The sequence below is a fragment of the Podarcis filfolensis genome (assembly GCF_964270895.1).
Source record: "Podarcis filfolensis genome assembly, chromosome: 6".
NCBI lineage: Eukaryota > Metazoa > Chordata > Lepidosauria > Squamata > Lacertidae > Podarcis > Podarcis filfolensis.
Window position 1 is genome coordinate 59513921 of NC_139609.1, and position 27862 is coordinate 59541782.

The 27862-nt window shown below is 42.8% G+C and overlaps 1 protein-coding gene and 1 long non-coding RNA gene across 6 annotated transcripts in view; both read left to right on the top strand.

Annotated features, from left to right (window-relative positions):
- CDK18 (cyclin dependent kinase 18) overlaps nucleotides 1-19632 on the top strand; it is a 97790-nt gene extending 78158 nt beyond the window's left edge. For all 5 annotated transcript variants that reach the window (XM_083617146.1, XM_083617147.1, XM_083617149.1 and 2 more), the window contains 8 exons: nucleotides 321-444; nucleotides 1401-1521; nucleotides 2046-2143; nucleotides 3170-3275; nucleotides 3792-3834; nucleotides 6489-6579; nucleotides 7723-7800; nucleotides 16744-19632. In XM_083617146.1, the coding sequence (XP_083473272.1) occupies nucleotides 321-444; nucleotides 1401-1521; nucleotides 2046-2143; nucleotides 3170-3275; nucleotides 3792-3834; nucleotides 6489-6579; nucleotides 7723-7800; nucleotides 16744-16778 (696 nt within the window). In that variant the 3' untranslated portion in view covers nucleotides 16779-19632. The remainder of the gene's footprint in view (nucleotides 1-320; nucleotides 445-1400; nucleotides 1522-2045; nucleotides 2144-3169; nucleotides 3276-3791; nucleotides 3835-6488; nucleotides 6580-7722; nucleotides 7801-16743) is intronic.
- Nucleotides 1-27862, top strand: part of LOC310764063 — a 436509-nt gene that overhangs the window by 325185 nt on the left and 83462 nt on the right. The gene's annotated exons all lie outside the window — the stretch shown is intronic.

Here is a 27862-nt window from a genome sequence, read left to right on the forward strand (position 1 = left end):
ATTCTCCACAGAGCAGAGTCTACCTTTAAAGTACAATGGTACCTCGGGTTACAAACGCTTTGGGTTACAGACACTTCGGGTTACAGACTCCGCTAACCTGGAAGTAGTACCTCGGGTTAAGAACTTTACCTCAGGATGAGAACAGAAATTGCATGCTGCCTGCACAGCAGCAACAGGAGGCCCCATTAGCTAAAGTGGTACCTCAGGTTAAGAATGGTTTCAGGTTAAGAACAGACCTCCAGAACGAATTAAGTTCATAACCCGAGGTACCACTGTATCTCTAACTGCTTTCTCTCCTCTTCTTCTCCTGTGGTTCCAAGATCTTCATGTTCCAGCTGCTACGTGGTTTGTCCTACTGCCACCAGCTTAAGATCCTACACAGAGATCTCAAACCACAGAATCTGCTCATTAATGGGAAAGGGGAACTGAAACTTGCAGATTTTGGTAAGTTAGGAGGTAAGCTGGGGAAATGCCAGCACAAATTTCAGCTCGGTTTTAAATAGGAGGGTACTGTGTCAGGGAGGAGAAGGACCAACCTGTGGCCTGCCAGATGTTTTTGGACTGCAGCTTCCATCTGCCCCAACCAGCATTGCCAATGGTCTTGGGAGGAAGGGAGCTGTGATTCGGCAACCTCTGGAGGGCACCTAGTTCCCTATCCCTGGCTTAGGTGCTCCTACATTTTCAGATTGTAGGGAAATTATATTGGGGGACTTCTACCACTACTGCCCCCCACCCCACTTCTAATTTACATGCAACAAGTCTTAAACGGAGTGAAGATGTTTGCCAAACACAGACTTTCAATTATTTGTTCATGTGGTGCTTTATACATTATGGCTTAGAGACCATATGAAACTCCTCAAGCATCTTTAGGCTGCAATACATAGTCACCTCAGCGTAAGCTCAGCTCAACTCAGTGAGACCCACTTTTTATTAGACTTGTCTAGGATTGTGCTACTGGCAACTTGTTTTCCAAAAATTCTGATCCTTCATGCTTTGCAGCTCTCAACAGCGCTTGTGGAATATATGACCAACATTAGCAAAGCATTACAATTTGTGATGCTCCATGAATCCTGTTGGGCTGCTGGGTTTACTTTCCAAATCCAAGGACCAATTTCCATTATTGCTCTTATAGGTTATACAATTATGCAATGCCTGCTCAGTGAAGCAATCACGAAATTGATTTGTCCTAGCTCAGCCTATTGTATTGTTCTCTTGATTCTTTAATAAAATACTCCCAACCACTCTCTAGGGCCACTGTTGGAATCATGGTAGATAGTGTGGTACCTGCTACAGCCCATGCCTTTTCTGGGGAATCACTGTCCCTCACACATACTGTCAGGATGAAATTGGTAGTCGCAAACCACAGGATTGCATCTCACTGATTTCCTTTCCACCCTCAGGTCTAGCCAGAGCCAAATCTGTCCCAACAAAAACATATTCCAATGAAGTGGTCACATTGTGGTATCGGCCTCCTGATGTCCTACTAGGATCCACAGAATACTCCACTCCCATTGACATGTGGTGAGCCAAGGGGTCTGTGTTTGGGAAAGGGTGGGTACAATAATTCTCTCCATTGTGACTTTTTTTCTCCCGGTTTGCCTTCTCCATATTACTTCCAGAGCCTTTTCAGTGTTTAACACTATTCAGGAGGAATGTGGGACCTGGTACTTTACAGATGTTTGGCTGGATGCCAGCACTCATCATTCCTGACCATTGGCCATGCTGGCTGGGTCTGGTGGGAGTTGGGCTCCGGTATCATTTAGAGAGCTATAGGTTCCCCATCCCAGCTACAGACAGTTTCTCGTGGCTTGTTCCTTCATGTTCCTGAAGTCCTTCTTTTCTCTACTGATTAGTTTAGTGGGAAAGGTGATTGGGGGGGAAGAAACAGTTCCTGCCTCTCACATTGTCTTCTACAAAACATCTTGGTGGTCCTCCTGCTTTTTCTGCAGAGACTGAAGCAATGAGAGGAAGACTTGGCAGAGAATAGGATGTTCTGAAGGACCTGATTGCTTCATGTTCTTGTATCTCTTTTTGGTCTGTGGTAGGGGTGTGGGTTGCATACACTATGAAATGGTCACAGGACGCCCCATGTTCCCAGGATCGACTGTAAAAGAAGAGCTGCATTTAATATTCAGGACATTGGGTGAGTCCTTTGTAATTCTCTGTTTCTTGATGTGGACTGGGGAGGAGGGTGGAATGAATAGAAGATTACAGAAAAAACTGTAGCCTTTAACAGCTACGTGTGAACTAGCAGAAGAAGAAGAGTTTGGATTTGATATTCCGCTTTATCACTACCCGAAGGAGTCTCAAAGCTGCTAACATTCTCCTTTCCCTTCCTCCCCCACAACAAACATTCTGTGAGGTGAGTGGGCCTGATAGACTTCAGAGAAGTGTGACTAGACCAAGGTCACCCAGCAGCTGCAGGTGGAGGAGCGGAGACGCGAACCCGGTTCCCCAGATTACGAATCTACCGCTCTTAACCACTACACCACACTGGCAGGGTTATTTGGCTGGTGATAGAATGTGCAGCCCAAAAAACAAATCTCTGTCAATGATATTTTCATAATTTAAATATGCATCCAAGGTTTTTATTTTGTTTTGTTCTGATTTTGTTTAAGAGCCAAGTGTGGTATAGTGGTCAGAGTGTTGGGCTAGGACCAGGGAGACCAGGATTCAGATTTCCACTCACCCATGAAGCTCACTGGATGACCTTGGTCAAATCACCTGACCAACCTCACAAGGTTGTCCTGGTGATAAAATGAGGAGGGAGAGAAATATGTGAAACACCTTTCGCTCCTAGGAAAGGTGGGGTATAAATGCCCAAAGTCTCAAGTTTCTTACCCAGCGTTTTCAGTTTAAAAGGGTCTGAGACAGCAGGGCTAGAGAAGCCCAGTCAGATTACACAACAGTAGGCTAAATAAGTTCAGTGACTCAGTGTTCTAACAGCCCAACACTCCATTTGGTTTCTGAGTCTTTTAACAGCAAGTGTGTTTCTCAGCGTTCCTCTGCCGTGAAAAGGGCTTTGTGACTGTGGGTGGATGGATTTCCCTCTCTCTGTGTTCAGCTAAGGTTGAGTTTTTCATGATTCTAAATGCCAGATATTGGATTCCATCTTGTGCAACGCTCCATGTGGATACAGTAAATGTGCAACTAAGCCTATTTCCTGCAGGAACCCCTACAGAAGAATCTTGGCCGGGCATCACATCCAATGAGGAATTCAAGGCATATAATTTCACACAGTATCGAGCCCAGCCATTGATAAACCATGCACCAAGGTAGGACAATGGCCTTAAAAGGCAGGGCAGACTTCTTAATGGGCTTCTGCTGCTGGAAAATACTGGGGGAAGGAAAGCACCAGTTCTTGTTTTTCACTGGATAAACATGCACACAAAGCAAGCAAGGGTGACTGAAGAATCTCTGTTAATTGTGTGGAATGGTATATCAATAATCTTCATTGCGATCAACATATGATCAACGGTTCTCAGTATACACCATCCCCATCTCCTTTATTTTAGGGAAGTGGGGAGGTCCATGAAATCCTTGCCTGCATCCTCCTTTGTTTTGGTCTTTCTGGGGCTGCCACTAGGTGGCATCAGCATTCTGCAAGCGGCATCCATGTCCAACTTGTTGAGTTGCCTCTTCCCCAGGAAAGAACCTAAATTGCCAGTTGTGGACTAGTATTTTCTAGACGTTCCACAGCTTTTCTTCATATGTTCTGGTGTACACGTGTCCCAAGTGTACTGCCCTTGACAATAGCCAATTGCCTCCCAAGCTCCTTTCTTCTCTTGCAGACTGGACACAGAAGGAATCGACCTTTTGATGAGTCTCCTCCTGGTAGGTGGCTTCAGTTGCTGAGCCAGATACCAAAGATTCCATGCTTCATCCAACATATACTTTGCTGCTGCAGCTGCTTATTGTCCAGGATGGTGGTGATGGCTAAGTACCAATTTTAGTGGTTCTCCCACTTAATGGCTTAACAGGGAGTATCTAGGTGCACAGGGCAGAACCTCCCAATGACAGCTGCAAACATTCTACCAAGGGAATTGTTTGAAGTGTCCATCTTCTTCTACGAGTCTTGATATTTCTGACAAAGGCATCTTTGTGCCTGCTTCTTTTCAAGGGTATAAAAGGTTACATGGGGATGGTTTTTTTAAAAGCTTTAAGATGCAGATTATGTCCCCTTTCTTACCTCATACAGACAATGGCTTGGAGTGCCATAGATAAATGAATAAAGTTTCACATCAAAGTGTAGATCTCTTTGCCAGTGTAAATAATAATATTTTTGATGATTTGTGAGTGAGATGTATTTACTTATTTGTTTGTTTATATAGCCATCTGTCATGGATGCTTTAGCTGAGATTCCTGCATTGCAGGAGGTTGGACTAGATGACCCTTGGGTCCCTTCCAACTCTAAGATTCTATACTACTTTTATACCATGAGACTCTTAATCTCATGGTCATGGGTTTGAGCCCTGCATTGGGCAAAATGATTCCTGCATTGCAGGGGCTTAGACTAGATGGCCCTCATTGCCCCTTCCAGCTCTATAATTCTTTGATGCTATTATTGTGTCTCATTTTGCATTTAAAACCCAAATGAAAATCCATATACAGTTACTTGTTTTATCACAAAATACAATGTGTTTTCTCTCAATGTACACATTTCTAAATGTATTATATCCAAAATTGGTGTGCATTTTGCGGTGCATTTTTTGGGCAGGGAATCAGACTCCAAAATTTGAGCAGGTGCAGAATCATACTCACACACTCAAAATGAGTACCTGGGCCCATGATGTAAATACTGATACTTGCCTATACATGGACACTTATGTCTAATCATATTTTGATCCGTGTATTGTCCTTAGCTTAAAATGAGGCTGATTAGCTTTAAAATGCTGACAGAACTAAATTCTCCTCCCCCTCCAGGTGAGAAACAAACCCAATTGGTAAGCAAAGGCCAAGGAAATACTACAGCCATTGCCAGGAAAATTCATAGCACAGAGACCTGGGAATAGTTAGGCAGCCCAGACCTCATCGAGTTAAAAAACAGAAGACCCTGATCAAACCTATCAGACCATTTAAATTACCCCAAACTGGCTGGCGTCACTGGATCAGTTTCAGAGGCTCCCTCTGGGAGACAGGGAGCTGCCCAGTGTTATGATTGCTGGATCCATCAGATAGCTAACTTTGCTGCCCGCCCACAAGTTAGTTATGGGGGAAGCCTACTGAGGGCACCCTGCCCTAGCCACCCTAGGGTCAGGCACTCACAGATCAAAACTATGTCAATACCTGTTAGCTGTTAGGTATGACTTACTGCCACTTCACAGACACAGAAATGACCAAAGTGGAAATTAGTATGTAAGCCAGTCCTCAGAAAAGGATTTGCTCAAGGAAATGCAAGATGTCTGGTCGTAATGGGGAACTGAGACAATGGTTCCTCCGTTCTTGACCTGAACTTTGATCTTTCCAAGCTTCCGTAATCGAAATCAATGGAAGTCCAGAGCATTGTTGATTGTTCTGGTGGCTTGGCCCTCCCTCTCCTGCCAAGATTCTTTTGCTCCTGCTCAAGCTCTCCTAGGAGAGACATTGTTTTGCTCTGCAGCAGCTGCTTGACCTATCCTAGCTGAGCCAAAACTAAAGTACAAAACGTAGAGTTCCTCAGGTACAATTGCATTTATCTTGGTCAGTGGGATATGAAGTGGCAGGGAATATTTCACTCAGGTTTGGCCTTGAAAGCCAAGGAAGCTTTCTCCTCCCCTGCTCAACTTCGATTACTGGCCTTGCTTTCCTGTATGTGCATATTTCAAAGGGGAAGCCTGCGTCATCACCTATTCTTTCCATAATCATTGAGACCATTAAAGTTCAGTCATTCTTTCCAGGTGCATTATAGCTACACACAATGATAATGCAAACTCTACAATGAAGATCATATTTATCCTTCAAGGAGCTTGCAGTTGTAATCTTCTGCACACTTACCTGGGAATAAGCCCCACTGAACGCAATAGGTCTTGCTTCTGAATCTGCATGCATATGGCTGTGCTTTAAAGGAATGTTGTATAGCATCAGAACAGCCTTGCAAAGCAGGGTGGGCTGAAAGAGGTGGACTTGTCCAAGATCACCCAGTGCTTCCCACTTGCTTCACTATGCTGTCTCTGTGTACAGGCAGGAAAGTATAACTGCCACATAACAAGAAATGCCACATATTATCCAGAAAGATAGAATGGGGCTGCATGCAGCCTGAGCAGCAAAAAGAAAACATGCACAGCACAGCTGCACAGGAGAGTTGAGTATTTTGCAGAATCAGTTGACCTCCATGAGCCACATAGCACCCATACTGAGCTGCACAGGAATGTAGGAGGGTTCAGGAATCAGGCATGCCTGCATACATACATACACACTCGAATAAGCACCTGGGCACATGAGATAAATGCCCATACTTGCATGCATATGGACACTTATGTGTAAATCTTTCTGCCTCTCTCTTTTGCTAGTATGAAGCCAAAAGACGCATTTCTGCAGAATCTGCCCTGAGGCACCCTTACTTTACGGCACTCGGTGAACAAGTGCACCTCCTTCCTGAGAGTAAGTGTGTGACCACTGCTGCATGGAGCAGCTATATTCTTCTCCCCTGCTTTGACTGTGCAGGTGACTCACTAAATCTACCGTATTTTTCGCTTTATAAGACACACTTTTTCCCCTCCAAAAATTAAGGGGAAATGTGTGTGCGTCTTATGGAGCGAATGCAGGCTCCATGGCTTCAGTGATAGCAACGCAAAGCCTCCGAAGCGCAGTGGGAGCGCTCCCGCCCCGCTCCGGAGGCTTCGCATTGCTTTTGCTGAAGCCTGGAGAGCGAGAGGGGTCGGTGCGCACCGATCCCTCTCGCTCTCCTGGCTTTGCTTCGCTGGAGAGGCGCTGCACAGCTTTCCCTTTCTGCGCAGCACCCCTTCAGCGAAGTGGGAGGAGAAATGGAAGGGGCTCCGTTTCTCCTGCCGCTTTGCTGAAGGGGCGCTGCGCAGAGAGGGAGAGAAATTTTTTTTCTTGTTCTCCCCCTCTAAAACAAGGTGCGTCCTATGGTCGAGTGAGTCCTATAGAGCGAAAAATATGGTAGTTCAAGGAGCACAGCCTGTTTTCCTTATTGCTGGCTTAAAAGAAAGGGGATGGGGAGTTTGAGTGCAAGGAGAGAGATAATTCCCAGAAAAGGAGAAAAGGAACTGCTGCCGGGATGAACCACCTCTGACAGATTTGATAAAACCCAGTACAGTATTCTCTTTGCACAGACAACACTACTTGGAAAGATTAGAAGCAATTCTAAGAGAGTCATACAGCATCAAGGACTTTACTGGAAACCTAAGGCTTATGCTGAGACCTTTATTCCCTTCCCTCCACCCACACACACTCGTACACCAGACAGACATTTCATATCTCTCCTGCAACCCTTGTTTTCTGTAATATAAAAATGGGGCTGGTGGCTGCTCTCCTATACACACTTACCTGAGAGCAATTCCTATTAAACTTAGTGGTCCTTGCTTCTAAGTAAATCTGCATAGGATCAGAATGGCAAGTGAACTGTGAGCAAGACCATATTCTCTGCCCTTCATCTTCAACTAGGGGCACCTATTCCTGTATCTATGCTTCTGTCTCAGTTCTCTGCAGAAATTGTAATTTTGATGTACAGTAATTCTCATCCCCTCTGTCCTTGTCTCCTCATGCACCCTTTTCCTCCAGCTGCCTCCATCTTTTCTCTGAAAGAAATACAACTTCAAAAGGACCCTGGCTATCGAGGCTCAAGCTTCCAGCATTCTGGTAGGTACCTGATGCTTTTTTGGTCTTATTGTCTTGTGGGGTGGGAGATGAGTGAGTTTCAGGGCCTTTCAGAAACATGTTGTCTTCTGTGCTACTGCGACACTCAGTCGTAAGTCTCCCAAGTGCAAAGCAGCCATGTTGCAACTTGATCTCATAGCACACTTCTCTGTGTGTGCTAAAGCATTATTGAAGCCTGATTTTGCTGCCACCTAGTTATAGCCATTGGAACCCAAAGTCCATCTTGTAGGTTCCCTGGTGTAGTTAGCAAAATGAAAAGGGGGAGGGTAGTGTCCATCACATCTTTTGCCCTGCTAATAGTAGAATCCCAGTAGGCCAAACTTCCTTTCCACTTGTTCTTATGACATTCCCTGGACCAAAGATCTGACAGTGCTTCTTTACAATAGACAATCCCACTCATATGTACACCTTGAATGGGAAGCTTTTAATGTTCCTGTCCCTGTTAAACGTACCTTGCTGTGTGCACTTGCCCAATTTCCAAGTCCGTTTGTTCTGAATGTAGCCTTAGTTATGGTGACAAAGTTGATCTATAAGCATTATTCAGGTTCCTGGGCTCTATTGGCTGGCTGTCCTTTTTTAAGACTGTTTGAAATACATATTTTAACCATTATTATCACTACTACTACTACTACTACTACTACTACTACTTTAACTACATCCCACCTTTCCTACAAGGGGCTCAAGGTGCTGGTGTACATGGTTCCTGCCCTCCCCCTCTTATTTTATCCTCACAACAAGGCATGAAGCCAGTGAGCCAGTATTTGAAGTATTAACTAGCGTGCAGCACAGCATGGCCTAACTGCTTCTGAGCGATAAACTTCAATAAACCTTACAATGTCCAGAGCCGCTCTCTGGCACTTGTTGTGACTGTTGTGATAATTTAAATCATTATAAACCTTTAGAGGCTGAGGAAGAAGGGACTGAGCAGCTTTCTCTCTCACGCACTCCCTGTCTTATCCGAATATCCATCTTCACACGGCACCCTTCCTCACGTGCAATTCAGCATGAGGCCCACACTTGAGGGTTCTGGGAGAACAAAAGAATTGCACAAATCAAAGAGGAAAGCCAGAAGTTTCAAATTTGGGTATTAGGATACATTGTGCAAATGTATATTTTTTCACATTTATTTGATTTATGGGATCATGACTTCAGATTTTGCCTCACCTCGGCATAGAAGCTGTCAGCTCCCCCCCCCCCATTCTTTTCCCATGCTAGAGATTGTTAGAAAAAAATGTTAATCAAATACTGTGTACATTTCTGGTCACTGTGTCTCTAAAAGGATATTGTGGAGCTAGAAAAGGAACAGAAAGGGTCTTGTGCTCTTAAATTCCTCGGGATTTAAAAGGGCACCTTGGGACTTCTGGAGGCGGCGCCAACGGCAATGGCGGTCTCCTTCTAATCTGGAGGGAGAAGCTCTGCGGAAAGTGGGTCTGTCCACTACGGCGAAGCGGAGACCCTCGCGAAAATCACAGGCAGGAGAAGCCTGTGACCGTGGGACTCGGCGGGCACCTTTAGCGCCCCCCGGATTAGCGAAGGGACCCCGCAAGGGGCTCCGGAGCGCAACGGGAGTTGGCGCGGTGCTGAGAGTCAATCGCTCCTTCCGTGGGGTGAAGCCGCACAGTTGTTGCCGGAGAGCGCTGACCTTTTTCCTGTGACAATTCGGCTGCTAAACAACTACCCGTGAGTAGGTGAAGCTTAAGAAATTGGGACTAAAAGGAGAAAAAATGGATTAATTTGGCACTGAAGCGGGAAGGTGTAAACAGGAAGTCCGCCTTCCGTTTCTGTACACAGATCAAAGCAAAGACTTTTTTTAAGCTAAGACCTGGAGAGTGGTGTTTTAAAAGTTCTAAAGTAAAGAACTCCCCCCCCCCCAGGCTGCAGGAGAGGGGGGGAAGAGGGAAAAGTGACTTTCTTACTTACAAAGGGGGGGGGGAGAGACCATCATCTAACTCCTGGGAACGGACTGCCAAGTTCATTTGAATTGTTGTATTGAGAGTTGCACTACTTATAGACAATGTAATTTTTTAAAGGTGAACTCTGCAAAGGAGATACTTGTTAAAGGTCTTCTCTGGATTTGAAACTGTTCCTTGTTTTTATTGAAGGGGACTTTGGAAAGTTGGAAAAGACTCTATTGTAACTTGAATGACTGTTACAGTGTCCCCCTAGAGGAACTTTGAAACTGCACACCCAGCTGAGGGATTTTTCCATTCTTAACTCTGGGGATTTTCCACGGTAAGATTTGACCGTCGGATCGACCTTGATTCATAGACAAAAGTGTGATGACTGACAGGACAACAAGATCGGGCAAGGTTAGAGTGCAGCAGCCCAGTGCAGTATCCCAGCAACGTAGATCATCTGTTCCCGGCCCTCCTGTGACGCAGGGGGAAGATCTTGCACAAGCTGGGCCAAAAGGAATGGCTGCAGAAGGGGATTTCACTTCAGTGTTAAACAAAATTTATGAAAAATTGGAAGGCCTAAGTAAACAAGTTACTGAAAAATAAACTAAAATAGATTGGAATACTGCTAGCATTAATAATTTGGGACAGAAGGTGAATTCCAATACAGAATCTATTGAAAAATTGCTGCAAGAATCTGCCTCTAATCGAAAAATAGCTGAGGAAGCAAAAGAAAAAGCAGTGGCTGTAGAGGAAGAAATAAAGCCGATGCGTAAACAGATTGGGGACCATCAGTCACTTCTGTCTATGATTGAACTGAGGGAGAAACAGACCAATCTGAGGATCAGGGCTGTGCCGGAACTTGAAAAAGACAATCTAAGTGACTACCTGACACAGGAATTTGAAAAATTTTGGAATTTGGAGGTGGAGCAAGACTTTAAGATAGTAATTGTGTTTAGGCTTGGAAGAGGAGGGAGAAAGAACAGGGTGAGAGACTGTTTGGTTACCCTCCGGACGAAAGAAGAGAGAGACAAAATACTGAGTGCGCACTTCCAGAAGACTTTGGAAATAAACGATTCAAGAGTGGAGATTTTTAAGGACATTCCGAAACATCTATTGGATCTTAGAACCAACTACGGAGATCTGGTGGCCCTATTGAGAAGAAATAGAATTGTTTTTAGGTGGGAATTCCCCCAGGGACTATCTTTTACCTTTAAAGGGAAAAAGTTCAAAATAAGATCAGTGGAAGACAAGGGAAAATTTTTGAAAGACCACGAAGAAGACCTGCAAAAAGAAGTTCTAGAAGAGCTGAGAGCTTTAAAATCAGGAGTACTAGACATAGTACCACCATCCTCGGGATTGGACAAACTAGAAAAAGTGATACCACTGCCAGAAAAAGAAGAACTTTTGGGAGCAGTTGGAGGAAAGTAGAATAACTACACCATGTCTCTGCAATTATTAAGTTGGAACATTCATGGTTTTAACTCCCCGGAGAAGAGGAAGAAAGTCTTTCATTTATTGAAAAAGGAACAATTGGACTTAATTTGCTTACAGGAAACACATGTGATAAGGCTACACAGGAAAGTACTGATTAATAAAAGATTGGGCCAAGAGTTTATTTCATCGGATAAGGTTAAAAAGAGAGGAGTTGTTATCTACGCCAAAGAGAGCCTATCACCAAAATTTGTTTTTAAAGATGAACAAGGAAGATTTGTGGCAATTGAAATTCAAGCACAAGGAGAAAAAATTTTGATAGTAGGAGTTTATGCACCAAATGAGGGGAAATCTGAATTTTTTAAGAAATTGCATGAGACATTGTTGGACTATATGGATTACAACATTATTATGATGGGAGACATGAATGGAGTCTATCTTCAAATATGGACAAGTCGCAGAGACAGGTTGTAACTAAAGATGGCAGACTACCAAAAACCTTTTTTAACTTGACTGACAATATGGACTTGATTGACATTTGAAGAACTAAGAACCCCTTAGGAAGAGAGGGTACATTCTTCTATGAAGCCAAAATGACATGGACTAGAATTGACCAAATATGGATAACTAGAGAACTGGCACCTAAGACTCGAAAAATGGAAATTTGCCCAAAAGCTTGCTCCGACCATAATGCTGTGAAGATGGAGATGAAACTAACACCAATCGGTTCCTTCAGATGGAGGATGAATGACACCTTGTTTAGAGATCAAGAGGTTACCATGAAGGCCCAAAAAATCTTGAGAGACTATTTTGAGATAAATTTGAATACCACGGTTGAAAAAAGAGTAATCTGGGATGCAAGTAAAGCGGTCATGAGAGGGTTTCTGATCCAACAGAATGCAATAAAGAAGAGAATCCTAAATGAGAAAAAAGATAAAATCTTGGAAAAAATAAAAGAAGGAGAGAAGAAATTAAGAGCGAAACCAAAGTTGCAAGAGATTCTGAGAGAAATAAAGTTATATCAAGTACAATATATGAAAATGATAAACCAGGAAGTAGAATGGAAAATTAAACAGATGAGACAAAAGACATTTGAATTGGCTAATAAATGCGGGAAATTGTTAGACTGGCAGATGAAAAAAAGACAAAAATTAAACACTATCACAAATTTGGATGTGGAAGGAAAGAACATACAGAATCCATTGGAGATTAGAAAGTGCTTCCAGAGATATTTTAAACAACTATATACACAAGGGCCACAGAAAGAGACTGACATAGACCAGTTTTTAAAAACAAACGGATTACAAAAAATCTCTCAAGAAAACAAGATAACGCTGAACCACAAAATTACAGAACAGGAGGTAGAAGGTGCCATTCAGAATATGCAGTTGGGTAAATCTCCAGGGCCGGATGGTTTAACCTCAAAATACTATAGATCTTTGAAAGATTGGTTAATTCAGCCACTAAAGGAGGTCTGTAATGAAATTTTGGAGGGGAAAAAGGCGCCAGAGTCGTGGAAGGAAGCTTACATTACACTTATACCGAAAACTGAGTCTGAAAAGACACAACTTAAGAACTACCGCCCCATATCCCTGCTTAATGTGGATTACAAATTTTTGCCAATATTTTCGCTAATAGATTAAAAAAGGTACTAGTTGAAGAGATACATAAGGACCAAGCTGGCTTTCTCCCAGGTAGACACTTGTTTGACAACCCAAGGAATATAATTAACATTTTGGAGAAGTTGCAAGTGAACATTAATACCAAAGCAGTTTTAATTTTTATAGATGCGGAAAAAGCCTTTGACAATATTTCTTGGAATTTTATGAAGAAAATTCTTCAGGGGATGGGGGTTGGTCAAGGGTTTGAAAATGGTATAAGTGCAATTTACTCAGAACAAAAGGCTAAGTTAATAGTTAATAATGTGATGACAGAGGAATTTAAGATAGGGAAAGGGACACGACAAGGCTGCCCAATTTCCCCATTGCTTTTTATTTCGGTCCTGGAGGTTTTGTTAAATATGATTAGAAGGGACCGTCTGATTAAAGGCATTCAGGTCGGAGCCAAACAATACAAATTGAAAGCTTCTGCGGATGACCTAGTTTTGACGTTACAGGAGCCAGAATCTAGTACGAAAAGAGTATTAGAACTGATTCAAGAATTTGGTCATGTGGCAGGATTTAAGTTGAACAAGTCAAAAACTAAAGTTCTTAAGAAAAACTTAACACCGATTGAGAAAGAGAGGTTTCAGAAGGAGACAGGTTTAACATTAGTTAAGAAAGTAAAATATCTGGGGGTTAATATGACTGCTAAGAACTTAAACCTATTTAAAGATAACTATGAGAAATGTTGGACAGAAGTGAAAAAAGATTTGGAAATATGGTCAAATTTGAAGCTTTCCTTGTTGGGTCGAATTGCAGCTATAAAGATGAATGTATTGCCAAAAATGTTATTTCTGTTTCAGTCATTGCAAATTTTGGACAAGATGGACTGTTTCAAGAAGTGGCAGAAAGATATTTCTAGATTTGTCTGGCAGGGCAAGAAGCCCAGAATAAAATTTAAAATACTAACTGACGCAAAGGAAAGAGGTGGATTTGCCCTGCCAGACTTTAAACTTTACTATGAATCAGCAGCATTCTGCTGGTTGAAAGACTGGCTGCTTCTTGAGAACACAGACATTTTGGATCTAGAAGGTTTCAATAATGTTTTTGGGTGGCATGCATATTTGTGGTACGACAAGGTTAAAGCACATAAAGCATTTAAAAACCATATTGTCAGGAAAGCATTGTTTAATGTCTGGATAAGATACAAAGACTTATTGGAAAATAAAACCCCAAGGTGGTTGTCACCAATGGAAGCGAAGGCTCAGAAAAAGCTCAATATGGAGGCCAAATGGCCGAAATATTGGAAAATATTGGAACAAGATGGAGACAAATTGAAATTGCACAGTTTTGAGAAATTAAAAGATAAAGTGCGAGACTTGCTTCATTATTATCAAATAAGAGAGGCCTATAATTTGGATAAAAAAATTGGCTTCCAGGTGGAAAAATCAAAATTGGAAACAGAACTGTTAGATCCCAAAACTAAGATACTTTCAAGAATGTATAACTTGCTGTTAAAATGGAATACGCAGGATGAAACGATTAAATCTGCTATGATTAAATGGGCACAAGACATTGGTCATAACATTATGTTTGCTGACTGGGAACAGTTGTGGACCACAGGTATGAAATTTACGGCATGTAATGCCTTGAGAGAGAATATTATGAAAATGATATATAGGTGGTACATGACACCAGTCAAGCTTGCAAAAATATATCATCTGCCCGATAACAAATGTTGGAAATGTAAAGAGAATGAAGGTACATTTTTTCACCTTTGGTGGACGTGCCCAAAGATTAAGGCTTTCTGGGAGATGATCTATAATGAAATGAAAAAGGTATTTAAATATACCTTTCTGAAGAAGCCAGAGGCCTTTCTCCTGGGCATAGTCGGCCAATTGGTGCCAAAGAAGGATAGAACATTCTTTATGTATGCAACAACAGCAGCAAGAATACTTATTGCAAAGTATTGGAAGACACAAGATCTACCCACCCTGGAAGAGTGGCAGATGAAAGTGATGGACTTTATGGAATTGGCAGAAATGACTGGCAGAATCCGAGACCTGGGAGAAGAGTTGGTGGAAGAAGATTGGAAGAAATTTAAAGATTATTTGCAGAAACATTGTAAAATTAATGAATGTTAAAATGATGTTGGATTGGAAATAAGTGGTATTAGCAACAAAGTTAATAAGAATATGCAAAAATGAATTGATAATGGATGAAAATACAGAGTTATAAAATGTTAAGATATAGAGTTAAGATAAATGAAATGAAAGGGTAAGGATTTGCTGATTTGATTATTTAAATGGGAATACAAGAAGGGGAGGTGTGAGGAGGTCAAAGAAACAAGCAAATGAGTGTTAAGTTATGAAAAATGGAATTGTTTTTAATCTTTCTTATTTTTTCTGTGCTTTTATATGTTGTATCTTTATTTTTCTTTTTTCTTTTATTATGTGTTCTTGTATTTATGTTTTTGTAAAACTTCAATAAATATTTCTTTAAAAAAAATAAAAGGGCACCTTGATCTGCCCTTACCCCTGGAACATGTACCCCTAACGAGAGGAAGCTGCCTTATACTAAATCAGAGCATTGATCCATCTAGCTCGACTGCTTCAATTTGCAGAATTGGCACTACTGCAGGTGCCACATAATACTCATTCCGCATTTGTAAGAACTCAATCATTTAGTGCAGGCATAGGCAAACTCGGCCCTCCAGATGTTTTGAGACTGCAATTCCCATCACCTGACCACTGGTCCTGTTAGCTAGGGATAATGGGAGATGTAGTCCCAAAACATCTGGAGGGCCGAGTTTGCCTATGCCTGGTTTGTTGTTCTTTAGTCGTTTAGTCGTGTCCGACTCTTTGTGACCCCATGGACCAGAGCACGCCAGGCACTTCTGTCTTCCACTGCCTCCCGCAGTTTGGTCAAACCCATGCTGGTAGCTTCGAGAACACTGTCCAACCATCTCGTCCTCTTGTCGTCCCCTTCTGCTTGTGCCCTCAAGCAGGCACCTTCACTGTATTCTTTTCAGTGCCTGCTAAATATATTCTTGTTTAGACAAGCCTGCCCAGATGCTTCGAAATGCTGGAGTGACTTTTAATCTGTTTTAGTATATTTTAACTGTTGTATGTTTTAAAGAATGACTGCAATTTTTTCTTGATTCCTTTTTTTCCTGTTTGTAAACTTCTTTGAGGGTTGTTGTTTTTTGCAATCAAGCGATGCATAAATTTTAAGAAATAAATGAATGAATAGCTCAGCATTGCCTACACTGACTGGCAGCAGCTCTCCAGGTTTTCAGACAGGATTTTCTCCCAGTTCTACCTTGGGCTCTCCTGCATGCAAAGTCCTGTGGAACTACAACTCCAAGCCATGTGGGAAATCTGTGGCAGAGAAGAAATTGCATTCTGAGTTCCACCTTAGCCACTTACAGCGATGCTCAGTATCTTGAGTATGAATCCTCCTCTAAAACTGGAGAAATGTAATGAACAAGGCAACCTTTAGGAATCATCACATCCCTGTGATGATGTGGCTCTGTGAACAATGAAGCTCTTGATTGCTGAAGTGTCACAGACGGTCCATTATGCTAGACCATACCCCACAGGCAAAAGCTCAGGGGACAAAAGATTCCCTGCGAAGGTAGCCTGTGTGTTTGAACTGGTAGTTCTGGTGTATGGTTTTGAAATTGCACTTACATCACCTTCTGTGCAAAGGGATCGAGCTACTTTATGTTATAATTATCCCTCAAAATGTGAGTCAATGGACAACTGGAGATAAAACTGGGCTTGGGAATCTGTTTCAGTGACCGAACCCCAATATTGTGCCGGAGACCCCTGTGCAGAGGCTTTGTCCTTGTGTGCTCCAGTTTCCCATAAGTTGCCACCCTGTTCTGTGGAGGAAAACTCCTCTTTGAAATACCCTTTGGTGTGTAATCTTCCAAGGAACATGCTTTGACCCATCATTCTCAGACCTTTTTAACATTTCTCATTTCCCCCCAGCTCGAGGAAAGAACAGGAGGCAGAGCATATTTTAAACCTGGTTTAACTCATTCATTGCATCACTGGGGAGATCAAAGCACTGAGAGGGGAGAGGACCACGCAGATCCCATGGAGGCCACGCTCAGAATGATGAAGGCCGGTATCGACACAACCAAAGCTGCCCTGCATTACAAAGCTGCTGCATGACTGCTTTCCAGGATTCCACAAATTTCAGCAGTCCCCCACCCACAACACCCCAAAAAGACCTGGTGCCTGGCCCAGCCCCCATCCTTCACACAGCAATTGGCATAATCCTACTCTCTGGATGAGGATCAAGCAATTAACTGCCCCAAGTACGCTTGCTGCTGCTTTAGAGGGAAGCAACATGGAGGCAGCAAGCCAGGGCCAAGATCTCGCTGCAGAATCAACACCTGCTTTGCTTCTTAGATGACGTGTCATGATGAATGTGCAGAATTCCATTCTTTGTTTCTCCCCCCACCCCCATCACCAGGCGACTCCTAGGACAACATGATGAGTATGATGTTAACAGCAGGAAAGCCCTTTGATCCACTTTTATGCAGAGTTCTCTGGCTTTGAACTGAAAAGGAAACCTGTTTTCTTTTGAGTTGCTTCTGCTCTCTTTATCGGGAATGAATCTCAATTCCAAATGGTACAAACATTTAAGAGAGAGGATGGGAGTGGGGAGGCCTTTGCTGGATTTTCTTTGCCCTCTCGCTCCCTGCCTCGTTCTGTTTCCCAGTGTTTGTTTTCTGAACTGAAGCTGCTATACAAGGAATCGTGATTTCTTAGATTTCTACCCAGTGTTTCTGAGAATCTCTCTGTAGCTCGTCCTGAGAATCATTCATCAGAAACCTAAATAAATAGGTGCACTTTCATTACAAAAGAGATCCAGGATCCCAATAATTCAGGAATTGCAGAAACAGCTGAGTCCCTATAAAATGTGTCACGGTAAAATGTGAAAGAACTCAAGCCATCCTTCTATTTGCCATTCCAAGTTTCTTTTGTGGATTCTGCCTTTGTGACCAGAGTTCAAAGATGTTCTGTCCCCTTACTTTTTTGCCCATATCACCAGGGAAAGAAACCTTATTTAATAACCAGTAAATGTTTTCAAAGACCCTGGACACACATGCACACAAACTGAAATCCATGCATGTTTACTCAGAAGTATATCCTATTATATCAGTAGGGCTTACTTCCAGGTAAGTGTGCAAAGGCCTGCAGCCATATGAACCCAGTGAAATCTATAGGACCTAAGTGTGCTCTTAGGTTCCAGGGCAGGCAGTTTGTTTTTGCTGCATTAGCAGCAGTTGCTATTCAGGCAAGTCAAACAAGGCTCTTTGGGGAACATGTCTCCAAAAGGGCAGGCCAGTTCTGAAAATGTCTTGATTGTGTACGTTAAAAAACAGAATCTGAACTGTCACTTTTCCTGTATTGGTCTATTTTTATTTCAACCGTCAGCTAACCACCAGTGGGGTGTGTGTGTGTGGACAGAAATGTCATGAGAAAATAGCACATTCTTATAATCAGATATGGTTTCTTGCCTGCCTGTTCTGAGGTCTTATCCTGATTATAAGATTCAATCGGTACAGCCTCATGAGAGAAATAACCCCTCAGGGTTCCAGTCACTAAAGGGAGACATTTGATTGAGTGATATTTCTGAATACTGGCAGAACTATACAGGCATCTGTATGGTGCAGTAAATCAAGCACACAGCTGGACTTACCAAGAAACAGATCCCATAAGGAGCACCAAGTGAACTGCCTCCTCTCTTTATCTCTCTGATTTTTCTTTTTTCAAATAAACTCTTGGCCAGGCAGGGTTTAGAGACAGAGATGGTGGCATTGCTGCCCTTTAAGTTGAAAACTTAGGTAAATAAGTTAGCTTTGTAGTTCCCCTTCTTGAAGCGAGGTGTTTGGGACCAGGAAAGATTTTACTGCAAATATTGCATGTATTTCTATCCAAGGCAAATAATTGGGTGTCTAATACAAATCAATATGTGAAATTCAGCCTCTTCCCTCCTGCTGCTTTTTACCCAGTGATGCTGCAGGGACAGTGGAATCTACAACTGACAGAATTCCCCTTCTCTGCAACTCTTAAGGGCATGACTGGGTCTGGACTCAAGATGGAGCGATCCTATGACCTCTTGACATCTTGAGCCCTTCAGACTTCCCTTGCCTGTCCACTCCTTCCTGATCATAATGCACAACCCTTCTTGCTGCTCTCTGTGTGATGTTTTACCCCAGACTGTCTTTTCTCATCCTATCTTCATGCTGTGTCACCTGCAGCTCTTGTTTCCTCAAGCCACTGCTTTTCAACCCACTTCCTGCTTTCATCCATTTGCTTTAACCATCCTTTCTCTTGGCCTACCTGTGCTGCATTCCTCATAACATAGCTCCCTGATAGTGGCTACCTTGGGGTTCATTCAAAATTCCTTTTGCAAGAAGCTGCTTGGTTTCTTGTTTCTTTTCCTCAGGCCTCCTTAATCCCTTCAAGTTCTTGTTTCTCAGTTCACAGGCTACCTTGTACCCTTCCTTTAACCACCTTGCCTCTGGATCCTCTGTTGTTTAAGCTTCCCTACCTCCTGGGGCTTTGCACTGCCCTGCAAAGTTGTTCCTATCACTACAGCTTCCATTCAGCCTTAATCTTCAGCCAGACTGCCATCTTTCCCTTCCCTCTCAGAAGTTGAACAGAAAATATTCTGACAACTTTAGTTTCCTGAACCTGCAGATAAACACATTTTACATTGACACACCATTTCAGCCAAACTGTTTGGTACAAATAGGGCCTCTCAAAATAAGGTGGTCCCTGCATATTCAGAGGATGCTTATGTGTGCCAAAGTATTTTCATCTGTAGATTAAGAGGTAAATAAATGTTTAGAAGAAGTTTGACAGCCTGTCAAGAGGCTATGCACATGGACCTCCAAGATCTATGGACTGCAGAGGGCAGTTGAGCCAGGTAATGTTGAGTGTGTCAGTTGAAGTGGGAGAAGAAAAATGGGCAGGAGGATTTGCCTGCTTGAGTTTCTTAAGAATATTATTGGGGTGGGGGGGGGCTAGGGTTAACTGGATGCATCCCATAAGTTAAAAAAAAACCACTCCTCAACATGCTGAATTTTTTTCCCCTCACTTTCTTACTCTCGCTCAGATTCAGGGCTGGCAGCCAGCCTCAAAACTCCATTCTTAAAGCTCTGTCTTTAAAGTTTTCCAGAGGATGGCACCGTCACTGCCACTCTACCAACCCTGCAGTGGTCCTGTTCCAACCTAGAACAGGCCCTTTTCCCACCACGATGTTTTGTTACAGGTGCCTTGTAGATTTTGCAAGAGTAAACTGTAACTGGAGGCAGGGAATGTGCATTTCAGCATGCAGACTGTTCTCTTAGAGAGGCAGATTTCCATTTCTGAGTCAGGTCCTGCTGTTGCTTCCACAGGAAAACATCGTGTGAGGCCCACTCATTTTGGTGGTGCTTCTTTATTAGTACCTCAGAGGTCGGATTATATAGCAGGCCTTACGACTACATATACGTTTACATTTCAGAACTCTTTACATGCTTCTGTTTCTAAGTCTCAGCCTTCAGTCTTGTACTTGCTTACGTGAGAGTAAGCCCCATTGAACTCAGTGGGATTCATTTCTGAATAGACATGTGTAGGATTGCCCTATTAGTGTGGTGCAGGAAAAAGCAAAGCACTTCTCTAATCAATGGAAATAAATAACCAAGCACAGCTCACCAGCTTTTCTCTTCACCATATGCAAATGAAGCAAAGTTTGAATGTTTTTGTGAAGTCGGGTTATTAGACTAATAACATATGTCCCAATAAACACTCTGTTGAGCTGAGCTTATAATGGTATTGTTTACCTCATTCCATGCTCAGATTGGGTGCTTCAAATAATTGACTGCATGCGAATGCTTGATAGTTACTTAGTATTGACTGAGCTTCGCTGGCTATAGTGGCTCAACTGACAGTCCTATTTATGAGTTAACAGCTCAGCTGCCTGTTTGATCCTTAGATGAAATTGCTCCCACAAGACACCGACTAAGCAAAGCATTTAATCGTATGCTAACGCTCAGCACCTAGGTTGCCTTATGGAGATCAATACACTAAGAATTAGGCTTGTGCCTGAGTACCTTGGTAGCTTGCTGTAATAAATCTCTTCCAAGGTAATAGGATGATAATCCATATTTCTGCTTTAAAATAATGGGTTGGGGGCATATGCCCCTTTCCGTAAAACATACAAATAGATTTGTACACCAAAAAGCTGCCTTTGGTTTTTATCTCGCCCTTACGTAGTAAAGCTTGATTCCTGTAATTCACTTGCAGAGCAATCCTAAGCAACCTTACAATGAAGCCCCAATGAGTTCAGTTTTGCTTCATCCCTATTGGGTTTGTATTTAGGATTGCAGCATATGAACAGATATTTTGGCATAGTGGGGCTTACTTCTCAGTAAACATGCGTAGCATGTTAACCATCTTGAGTCCAAATTTTTGCAGATTCTAGCTTCAGCACTTTTATTATTATTCTCCCTTGGTGTCTGAAAGTCCCATTCAGGAGTCTGGCAGGTTTTTCTGCCTCCCCTCAGGTAGTGGCTCAACATGGAGTTCTGAGCACCTGAAGCAAAATAAACTCTATATAAATTCAAAGCCTGCTGATGTCATACTGGAGGAGGGGAGGCATCAACATAATCATACTATCAGAAACTCTAACAAAGGTTTCCAGACCTAAACAAATATACATACCTGTGAAAAAACATCGGCTTTAATACAACACTTCCCTAGAGAGAGATAAGAGCAGTGTAACATACATCTATACTTTTGGGAGCTGATGGAGGGGATAACAAAATTAATGTAGTGCGGTGTATATTGGGGCCAAAGTCAAATTAGTACAGTATTCCCCAACCATAGAATCATAGAATTGTAGAGTTGGAAGGGACCCTGAGGATCATCTAGTTCAGGCTTCCTCAACCTTGGCCCTCCAGATGTTTTTGGCCTACAGCTCCCATGATCCCAACTAGCAGGACCAGTGGTCAGGGATGATGGGAATTGTAGTCTCAAAACATCTGGAGGGCCAAGGTTGAGGAAGCCTGATCTAGTTCAACTAATCTCAACTAAATCATCCATGACAGACGGCCATCCAACCTCTGCTTAAAAACTTCCAATGAAGAAGAGTCCACAACCTCCCAAAGGAGTCTGTTCCACTGTCAAACAGCTCTTGCTGTCAGAAAGTTCTTCCTAAGGTTTAGTCGGAATCTCCTTTCTTGTAACTGGCAAAGGAGTGGCAGTCAGTGCCACCCAGATGAAATCAGTACATCCCTCTTGACTTCTTTGAGTGTCTTCATCTACACATCTTGAACAAAATCCCAGAGCTTGCTTAATTGAGACTATGAAAGCGACTCTCATCTTGACCCAGCGATTTCATTGCACATGTACACCAGCAGCTTTCTAGTGCTGTTCCATAATTCTTATTCACTTCAGTGGGATTTTCCTGTGAAAAGAATCCCAGTGTCCTCAGTTTAAATGCCCACAGAACCTCAGCAGAACTTAATGCAGTCTCATTGCAGCTGATGCATGTAACCAGCTCCTACAAAACCTGACCTAAGGGATACTATAACTGTGTCTGCAAAGTCCTTGAACAGCAGGGAAAGGTTATCCTGGCATGTATATGCAATGATGCAAAAAGCTCCTGCTGAACTTCCTTTTGCCAGTCTGCTGTTAAAGATCTAGGAGTTTTGCTGCGGGGGGAGGGGACGCTGGCAATCCTACATAAAACTTGAAGGTACTGTATGTAGTTTTTCTGCAAGAGTGCAAATGTGTGTCACAATTCAGCAGAGGGGGTAATACACAACTCTCTTTTGTTTCTACTGACCAAAAAAGAGAGAAAAGAAACAAAACAATGCACTGTAAAACATGTAGAAGTTAAAATCACATGCTTTAAAAGTTCAGTATTCACAACTAACAAAGAATCCGTTTAAACTACATGGTGATTCATAGCTACAGACATTAAATCTTATTCAGAATGTTCTTCTTCAATCAACAATAAATTAATAAAAGATATCTATCTTTAAGCATCCTAGATGTTGGTGCTGACCTTTAAAGCCCTAAACAGCCTCGGCCCAGTGTACCTGAAGGAGCGTCTCCACCGGCATCATTCAACCCTGACACTGAGGTCCAGTGCCAAGGGCCTTCTGGCGGTTCCCTCACTGTGAGAAGCAAAAGTTAGAGGGAACCAGGCAGAGGGCCTTCTTGGTGGTGGCGCCCACCCTATGGAACGCCCTCCCATCAGATGTCAAAGAAATAAACAACTATTTCATGTTTAGAAGATATCTGAAGGCAGCCCTGTTTAGGGAAGTTATTAATTACTGGTGTTTTAATGTATTTTTAATCTTTTCTTGGAAGCCACCCAGAGTGTCTGGGGAAACCCAACCAGATGAGCAGGGTATAAATAATAAATTATTATTATAGCTGTTTTGCACATTCACATGCCCAACTTTTCTATTCAAATTTTGCTTCAGCCTCACTCTCTGCAATTCTTGCATGGCCAAAACTTTGAGTGACCATGGATTTGGGGCAGCTGGTCCAATAAATTTTGCTACTTGTGGGAGAGCAGCAGAAAAGGTGTTCGACCTCCCTGGCTGTAAAAATACAACAAAAAGTAAATGTAAAAACCTAACAATTTTCTGCTCTTTCATGACGTCCCAAGTCTGCTACCTGAGGCAGCTGCCTCACTCTGCCCAACACCAGCGTTGGCCTCAGGAGACCTGGACAATGGTGGCTAACAAGCGATTTAATATATCAGCAGGTTCTGTTTGATGCAAGACCTGTAAAGGGAAGCAGGAGCATGTGCCGGCATTGTGTAGCATGGAATGTGGCCATTCTGTAACTCCACCGAGTACATGGTGAGCTACAGCATGCTGTAATAGAGAACCAGTACAATCTAAACCTTGCCATTCCCATTAACATAAATCCTTCACCTCTTGGCTTTGTTAGTACAGAGCAGATCCAGGGTCTGAAATACAAGGAAATGTCTGAGCAAAAGACCAGAACTGAAAAGTAGTTTCCTATGGCTATTAGGGAGAGCGGAATTAGGAACCTTCTCTGAAGCTGAAAGCCTGTTCCTGTAACTTGTTCCTCTGCCTACTATTGAATAATTTAGCCAGGTTTCCCCCACAGCTCCTTCCTGAAGGATTTCTCATTGTCAGGACGCTGTTATTTATTAGGTCATGTCTGGCTATCGGTGTGTGTTTGAGATAACCGCTTTTGTTCCAGTGCAGTTCAATGGCTCTTTACTCCTATTCAGCTAAGTGATAATTGTGTGCAAATATTTGGCTCTAGGCTGTGTGAGCCTTGATTTATAATCCTGCTTTGCTTGCCCACTCATGTGGCTTGGCAGACTCTGTTCCAGTCGGTGGCTGTGTTTGTTTGTGTTCAGACGAACACACTGCCTGTATGACTTTTCCTTTTCCCTTGTGTCTGAGTAAGCACTTGCAAGTCAGTAAGTCTGCGTAGGTATCATTCTAGCAGAGGCAGTAACAGCACTGGCATGTTCCCTTTTGTAAAGTCACCTAGTCCCTCTGATTGTTTATATGCACTATCTCCATTCTCTTCCCTGGAGATGACCAGACTGTTATTAGAGCACAGTGGTAAGTGGCTGCCCTAATTATTTTGAGACATTTGACTTCTCTATACACTACCTGTGTCCACTGCAAAGGAATCCAGCTACTTGGGCAACTTGTGGTTCTTCAGGTGTTGTTGTTCTCCAACTTCCACCAGCCCCGGGCAGTATGGCCAATGGTCAGGGGTGATGGCACTTGTAGACCAGCAATGTCTGGAGGGTCAAAGCAGCCCCAGCCCTGAGCTGCAGTCCTATACATATTTTCTCTCTCTCTCCCTCTCTCTCTCTATATATATACAGTCATACCTCGGGTTGAAGTAGCTTCGGGATGAATATTTTCGGGTTGCGCTCCACGGTGACCCAGAAGTAACAGAGCGTGTTACTTCCGGGTTTCGCTGCTCACGCATGCGCAGACACTCAAAATGATGTCATGTGTGGAAGTGGCGAATCGTGACCCCGCGGATGTGGGTTGCATTCACTTCAGGATGCAAACGGGGCTCCGGAACAGATTCCGTTCGCATCCAGAGGTACCACTGTGTGTGTGTGTGTGTGTGTGTGTGTGTGTGTATTGTAATGCCAATTTTTCCTTTCCTTTCTTCATCCTGAAGAATTCAGTTCCTAATAACTATATTGATTCAACAACAAAAAAACATAATCTGAGGGAGCTAGATGGGACCCATTTTCTAACACAAAGCTTTGACTTCTCCACCTTCAGCCTGAAATCTTGTACTCATACCTAGGAGTAAGACCTGTTGAACTCAAAGGGGCTTACTTCTGAGTTGACATGCATGGGATTACGTGGCCAACTACCTTACTTTCTCAGATCTTGGCGAAAACTTGAAGTGGGAAAAATACATTATTAATGCATAATTGAAATTTTTGATTATGTTATGATTACATTTAAATCCTCCAGGGAACTCAAAGTTGCATGCATAGCTCCCTCTCTGCAGAGAGCTAGTGCACTGTGATGGTTAGAGTGTTGAACTATGACCTGGGAGACCAGGGTTCAAATCTCCAATCTGTCAACTATTCTGCTTCTCATGGGGTTGTTCTGAGGATGAAATTGTTTGTTTTGTTTATTACATTTATATTTCACCTTTTCTCTGAAGAGCACAAGGTGGAGGTACATTCTCCTCCCCTCCCCTTTTATCCCCACAACAACCTTGCAAGGTAGGTTAGGCTGAGAGTAAGTGACTGGCCCAAGGTCACCCAGTGAGCTTCATGGCTGTGACTGAGAGGGGATTTGAACTCCGTTCTCTTGAGTCTGTCCAACAATTTAACCGTTATGCTATGCTGACTCTCTCCCTTTCCTCCAGCATATACTGGGAAACTGTCGCATATTTTCTCCACCCCATCACTTCATTTCATCCCTCTCTCCCTCCCTCTTTCTCTCTCTCTCTCTCCCCCTCTCTCCCTCTCATGCATTGCTTTCACTTTAAAAGCAAAACAAGACTGTGTTAGAACATGACCTTGAGGTTTTCTTTTTTATTTAAAAAAATTGTTTACTTATTTAATTTAACACAGATGTGAAGGCAGTACAGGCAAGCAGGCAAATATCATGTGTTTCCAGCAGGTGCTAAGATCAGCTGATGGCAGGTTAGGAGCACAGGGCCCTGCAATGTCATGTTTTGAAGGTCCCCTTTGAAAATGCTTTCACTGTCCAACTCAGGCTCACTGGTGCCTGCCTCACACTCTCTTTCTGAGCCCCAGCCTGTGGTCCTGCTTTCATAATTGCTGAGACCTGGGATGGGTTCACTTTTGGTCCTTTTCCTTCCCTTGTCTGGTTATGGGTATGAATCCACATGGCCCATTTACACTACATACTGGGTTTAAGTACAAAAGCAGTGCACTGTACTTCATGTGCACCGTACTTCTTTTCCTGATGAGGCCAGGGTGTGAAACAGATGAGGCTTTGGAAACCAATAGCCACAGGCTGATGCCTGATCCATACTACTCTGGCTGTGCCTGTATCTACCTTAGTTCCTGTCTTGTAGAGTAATATGTGGAATGTGCCCAGATGCTCACTTTCTTGTCTCTTGCTTACTGGTGCCCTGCAGCAAAGAGGCCCAAATGTAGCCCTGAGGTAAGAAACACCTCCTTTGGTTTCTGCCTCACCCTCCACATCAAGTAGAGAAGGAAACTTGTGTATTCAAGACGGCACAATATATCCTACTGTGAACATTCTCTCGTGCGATTCATACTGAAAATACAGATAATATATTTAAGTGTATTGTTATTGTACAAACAAAAGACATGTTTAAAGGGGAGATGATTGTATAAGATTTATTCCAAGTGAAGCAATGATGTTTTTAATGGAGAGTTTTGGAATAAATGGAAAAGTTACCAATATAAAAACTGTATTCATTTATCAGCGCAGTGTCTGAGTGTTTTATAAAGAATGGGTGGGTGGGGGTGGGTGGGGGTGTTTTGTATTGCAGACGTGACATGGATTATTGTGAATGTTGATCATTTTCTCACAGAGGCTTGTACTGCAAATATATTATAAACGCTACAAACGCTGGAAATAAACTTTGCTGAGTACCAGGTTGTTCTGATCAGAGATTTTATTTTGGAAAATAGAAAGATGAAATGCCAATCTCCGTGTTGTTTTTTGCTTTAAACTGCAAAGGCTGGCTGTTCCAAGTCCCTCCCACATGGTGTGGATAGAATCATTTTTAAAAGGAAGGTGCGTTTTATGATAAAAGAACAGTTGCACAGCTTAAATTTGTTGTTGTTTAGTCGTGCCCAACTCTTCGTGGCCCCATGGACCAGAGCACGCCAGGCACTCCTGTCTTCCACTGTCTCCAGTTTGGTTAAACTCATGTTCGTAGCTTAAATTAAATTGACAGTTTAATGTATTTCTTTATGGTAATTATATGCCACATTTCAGGACAAAGCCCTCCTGAAGTGGCTTACAGAAAAGTACAAAGAGACATGCCTGATACACATTAATGACATCTGTATCATCTGGACTCATGGAAGGGAGGCATTTGAGCAGTTGCACAAGGATTTCAACAAGCTTTACTGCAATATTGACCTACGCCTAGAACAGCCCATATAAGAGATTCACATAATGAGCATGAAAACCACTACTTTATAGAGGAAGCTATGCTACGCATCCTTACATGCTTCCAGCTCCCACCACAAAACCCACTGTCTCCAGCCAAGCCATACAATGCAACCACATTTGTTCAGATTCACCAGCCAGTGATTCACAATGTAAGAATTCCTTGAAGTACAATACTTGCCCAGTAAATGGGGGGAAACAACAGATCAGCAAAGCAGTATTTGTACCCGGGAACCATCATCTACAGGGCAGACAGACTTAGAGAAGAAAACAACAGAATACCATATGTCATGGTTTGCAACTAAAACCACTTCAGCATATTAGTGATCTGCAACTTCTCTTGACCAATGACACTTTGCACAGGCCTTGGGTGGTAGGGCTATACAGTGGTACCTCTGGTTACGTACTTAATTCGTTCCGGAGGTCTGTTCTTAACCTTAAACTGT